This window comes from Orycteropus afer, unplaced genomic scaffold, assembly GCF_000298275.1.
Source record: "Orycteropus afer afer isolate SDZICR_OR568_19922 unplaced genomic scaffold, OryAfe1.0 scaffold00072, whole genome shotgun sequence".
In the NCBI taxonomy this organism is placed as follows: Eukaryota; Metazoa; Chordata; class Mammalia; order Tubulidentata; family Orycteropodidae; genus Orycteropus; species Orycteropus afer.
In genome coordinates this window covers 3,549,140-3,553,585 of record NW_006921659.1, presented here as the reverse complement: position 1 = coordinate 3,553,585, position 4,446 = coordinate 3,549,140, and the positions used below count along the sequence as shown (strand labels likewise).

Genomic DNA, 4,446 nt, shown 5'->3' with positions numbered 1-4,446 from the left:
AAAATAAAATAAACAGCAATGTAAAAAAAAAAAACAAAAAAGAAGAAGAAAAAGACCACAGCCTTTAAAACCCTATGGGAAGTTCTACTGTGTTCTATAGGGTCACTATGATTCAAAAATCTACTTAACTGCAATGGGTTGGCACTTAGTATAGTGGCATTCAGTCACTGTGCAAATGCTGGTTATTATACTTTTATACATGTGTTTAGTCCTTTAGTTATGTTTCCTTTTGCTCTTCACCAGTGGGAATGAACTGAGAAAACACAGCTTTTCAGAAGCAGACAAATTCAGATCAAGTTACTTGGGGTTTACTAAGGGTCCTCATCCCTGCTTCTTGGCTATTTGACCTGAAAATTGATGCTGGCATCTTCCACCCTGGCTGCCTCCACTGGCTATTACTGCTTCCCCAGCCCAAAGACAAAGAGCAAGAGTCCCTAAACGTCCTATTTTGGCCACTGACCCTGAGCAGTTCCATGACTCACTCACCCCATCCTGTCCTCATTCCCTGGGTTTCTCTTTTCCCTTTCTCCTCGCCTCCAGCCAAGCCATGAATCTTCTTAATCCTTTTCTAGGTCCTAATATGTCCTCATCTTCACCCATGTCCTCCAACACCTGCACATGTACTAAGGAGAACCAGGGTGAACCACGAGGGAAAGGGCAACCCTAGTCCCAGGTTTGGGACTGTGGCTGGAGTGAAAGAGAAGCCTCTTTCCCAGGAAACAGGGGTAGAAGTTATATTGAGAACCTAGCCCTGGCCTGTCCCCCTCTGCAATGACAGGAGAGGGCATGCTGAACATTTCCTTCTTATAAAATTCACTAAAGAAAGACATTGGGTCATACCTGTCTTTTTTTTTCTCTTCATCATTTTATTGTGATTTCAGTGAAATTTTACAGAGCAAATTGATTTTCCATTTAACCGTTCATGCATGTTTTGCTTTATGATATTGAATACGGTCCCCACAATGTAACAGGATTCTTCCCACTTTCCATTTGTCCTTCTTTCCTATCCATTCCTGCCTTCTGAGCTTTATCCCTGGGCAAATGCTGCCATTTTGATCCCATATGGTTAGTACCCAGTCAGCATGCTCAAAGGCCATCTGTACGTATACTGTTAGCACCAAAAAAGGCTAAAGTCAGCCATTCCCTCCTTTCTCAGCTGTTGTACCAGCTGGGAGCTTGAAATGATTCAATCCTTTCGTCTTGACAGTAGCAATAGCAGCACCATCCCTGTTACAAGGGGCCCTGGGACTCTGAGCAGGGGTCCTTGCCTTCTACTGCCAAAGAATTGAAAAGGAAAGGCAAAATATCTGCACAAACCGAAGTTTATTAAAGAGAAAGGAGAGGCGAGGGGGTTGCAAGGAAGAGACAGAGAGGGGCTTTTGCCCTACACTAGCCTCCAATCTCTCACTGAACAAAGGATTTCCCAGGGTTTATAAAGGGTTTTAGGTGGGGAAAAGGCATCATCTTTATTCATAAAATGAGCAGGGATTTCTAAGAAGCTGGGGTTATGAAAATCACGTGTGCATGCAGAAAGTAGCTGTTCTGGTTCCCTAGTGTCACGGTAACAAGAATATACCACAAATGGGATGGCTTGAACAAACAGGAGTTTATTCTCTTACATTTTGGGAGGCTAGAAGTCCAAGTTCACAGTGCCAGCCTCTAGGGGCTGGGTGAAAGCCTCTCAAACTTAGGCTGCAGCTCTGCCTCTTGCTTCCGGCCCACTGAAGCTAGAGGCATCTCTTCACTCAGGCAGCTATTGGCTGCTGAGGCTGACAAACCCAAGGTCGACAAATAAAATGGCACAGTCCCGATGTTACCAAACCACACGGCAGGCCATTCATTCAAGTCCATTGAAAGTCCCAAGGTTACATGGCAGGCTGCTGAACAATGACACGGCTATACGCAGGGTTCAAGTGTGCCATAAGCTAGAGACCATTCCCAAAGCTGTTTCTTATATACAGGAAGCAGACCACATACCCAAAGCAGATACTTAGCTGCTCCAATAGATTCCACCATGGAGTTAATTACCAGTCTCATCATGGGGAATAACTACATTCTGCTGCCCAGCCACTCAACCAGGCCTAGCCAAGTTGACCCACAAACATAACCACCCCAGTAACCAAAATGGATTCCACCACAAAGCCTGCTGGAACGAAGATGGAACACACTGTGAAGGCTGCTGGGATGCTTGACATGACTTATTCTGGGATGATGCACATGCATGATGTTTCTCGACCCTGGTCTGAGTCTCATTGAGGGCCTCCTGTTCTTAACTGCCTGTGATAGAAGGTCTGTCAAGATGTATTTTACTGAGCATGCTTTGCACCTGGTGATGTACTTGAAGGACAGTGCAGGTAGTTTATCAGCGTTTTACAACTGGTCAAGCTTGTGGGGCTTTTGAAATGTAACTTCTTATCTTGCCTAAGGGCCTGGTTTGTTAATCCCATCAGTTCTATGTAGCCAGCAGCAATATTTTCATAGTGGTCTACCACATAACTATTCCAAGAATACTGGGTCAGAAGCTGCTTGATTCAGGCAGCCCTACCTGTCTGTCTCATCCTACTTTCCACATCAGAAGTGGAGGCAGAGTTTAAGGGCCAGGTTCCCTTTACTTGGCATTAACATGAATTCCCCTAGGAGCGTGAGATTTCTGAGAAACTACAGCATCGAGAACAGGTATCCTCAAAATTCTTGGGGAAGAAATGAAATGTATTGGTTTACAAAACTGTAAAATGTTCAGGGGTGAACTGGTTTCAGGTGGCTTGATCAAGCTTCAGACTATTTAATGAGGACTGGTTCGTCTCTCTATACTTTTGGGCTCCAAGAATTCTGAGAGTGGAAAAGGGAAGGGAGATGGTTGCCACCTCTGTAGCTTCCACCCTCTCTGTTCAAGCTCAGCTCGATAGGACTGGAGTATGGAGATGGCGATTGTTAGAAGGAATTGAGCTCTGACTGGACTAACTCAGAGCATGTGCCCAAATTTGAACAAATCACTGAAGATGAAGAGGAAGATGGCTGACTGACTTAGGCCCAGCTAAGGTGCTCGTCCCCAGAGCTGAGAGTGGAGTCAGCTCACTTTCTCATCTTCTCTGCAGTAATTATTGTAAACCTTCCTCATGTCTTCAAACCTTCATATACTTCCCCTCCCTCCACTTAGCACTTCACGTCCCACTTCAGAAAGAAATTAAATTCATCACACTGGAATTTTCTCTACTGCTTGTCCCCAAGAATACCTTCAAGTGTGTAGAGAGGAAGCAGACAAAGAAAGAAGAAACAAATGGAACCCCAAGCACAGACATTGCCGGGGCCCAATTCCATTTTAACAGGAGGGAGGGAGAAGCAGCTGATGACAGAGGTAGTTCTCTTTTCTCTTTTACATCCATGACACTGTTCCTTCTGGTTTTCTTCCTCTTTCTCTGTTCTCTGGCTGCTTCTGCTAAGTCTCCTTTTCCACTTCCTCCTCCTCTATCCAACCTCTAAATGCTGAAGTCCTTCAGAGGTCTGTCTGCCCCCTTCTCCTCTCATCTTACAATTTTAGGGAAAATTGTATGTATTCCCCAGCTTTAATTGTTATTTGTCAAGTCAACAGCCTGACAGTCCTCTTTGAGCCCTATGCACATATATCCAATGCTTCCCTGACATCTGCACACACATGTCTGACTCACAAGCTCAATAGGTCAAAACTGAACCTGTCTGCCCCTCCTCCTCCCATACTGACTTCTTCTGAGAAAAGGGGATGATGTGGAGTGTTGCTGTTTCAGCAAATGGCATTACCATCTATCTAGTTGCTTAAGCCAGAAATCTGGAGTTATTCCTCACCCTGCAAATGCAGTTAATTACAAAGTCCTATTAATTTGAATATCTTTATCTACTTCTAGTCACCATTGTCCAAGTCATCTATCATCTCTTTTTCACTTGGGCACATGACCCATAGACATGAGACTCTTTCCGAGTTTTGACATCTTTGCTCAAAATTTATTAAACTGGATTAGATGCCCATTTTAAGCTCTAAAATGTTATGAGTTAAATATGGACCTGTACACTGCAACCAGAGTTATAATGTAACATTTTTAACATTGTAGGACTTGTATCTCGGGCTCACTACTCCCTAAGTTCTGCTTCCACATCATCCAGATACTCCCAGAAACACTTTTTAAAGATGAATCTTACAGGCAGAAAAATAACAAGAGGAACTCAACGGCCAAAGACTGTAAGTAATGATAAATTTGATAATATGTATGAAACCATGAAAAAAATTAAATCTGAAGTTAAGCTTTAGGATCGTTTCAAAGTTACATTGTTGTTGTTGTCATTGTTGTCATGTGCCGTCGAGTCGGACCTGACTCATAGAGACCCCTCCTTGGGTTTCCGAGGCAGTATCATTACGGAAGTAGATTGCCCCATCTTCCTTCCGAGGAGTGGCTGGTGGGTTTGAACCACCAGCCT

General features: G+C 43.9%; 1 protein-coding gene across 1 annotated transcript in view; it reads left to right on the top strand.

The window, feature by feature from the left end:
* The window catches only part of LOC103197011 (coiled-coil domain-containing protein 162-like), a 128,365-nt gene that overhangs the window by 109,240 nt on the left and 14,679 nt on the right, over positions 1 to 4,446 (top strand). Inside the window, exon 16 of the mRNA XM_042780941.1 lies at positions 4,083 to 4,210. Coding sequence (XP_042636875.1) covers positions 4,083 to 4,210 — 128 coding nt within the window. The remainder of the gene's footprint in view (positions 1 to 4,082; positions 4,211 to 4,446) is intronic.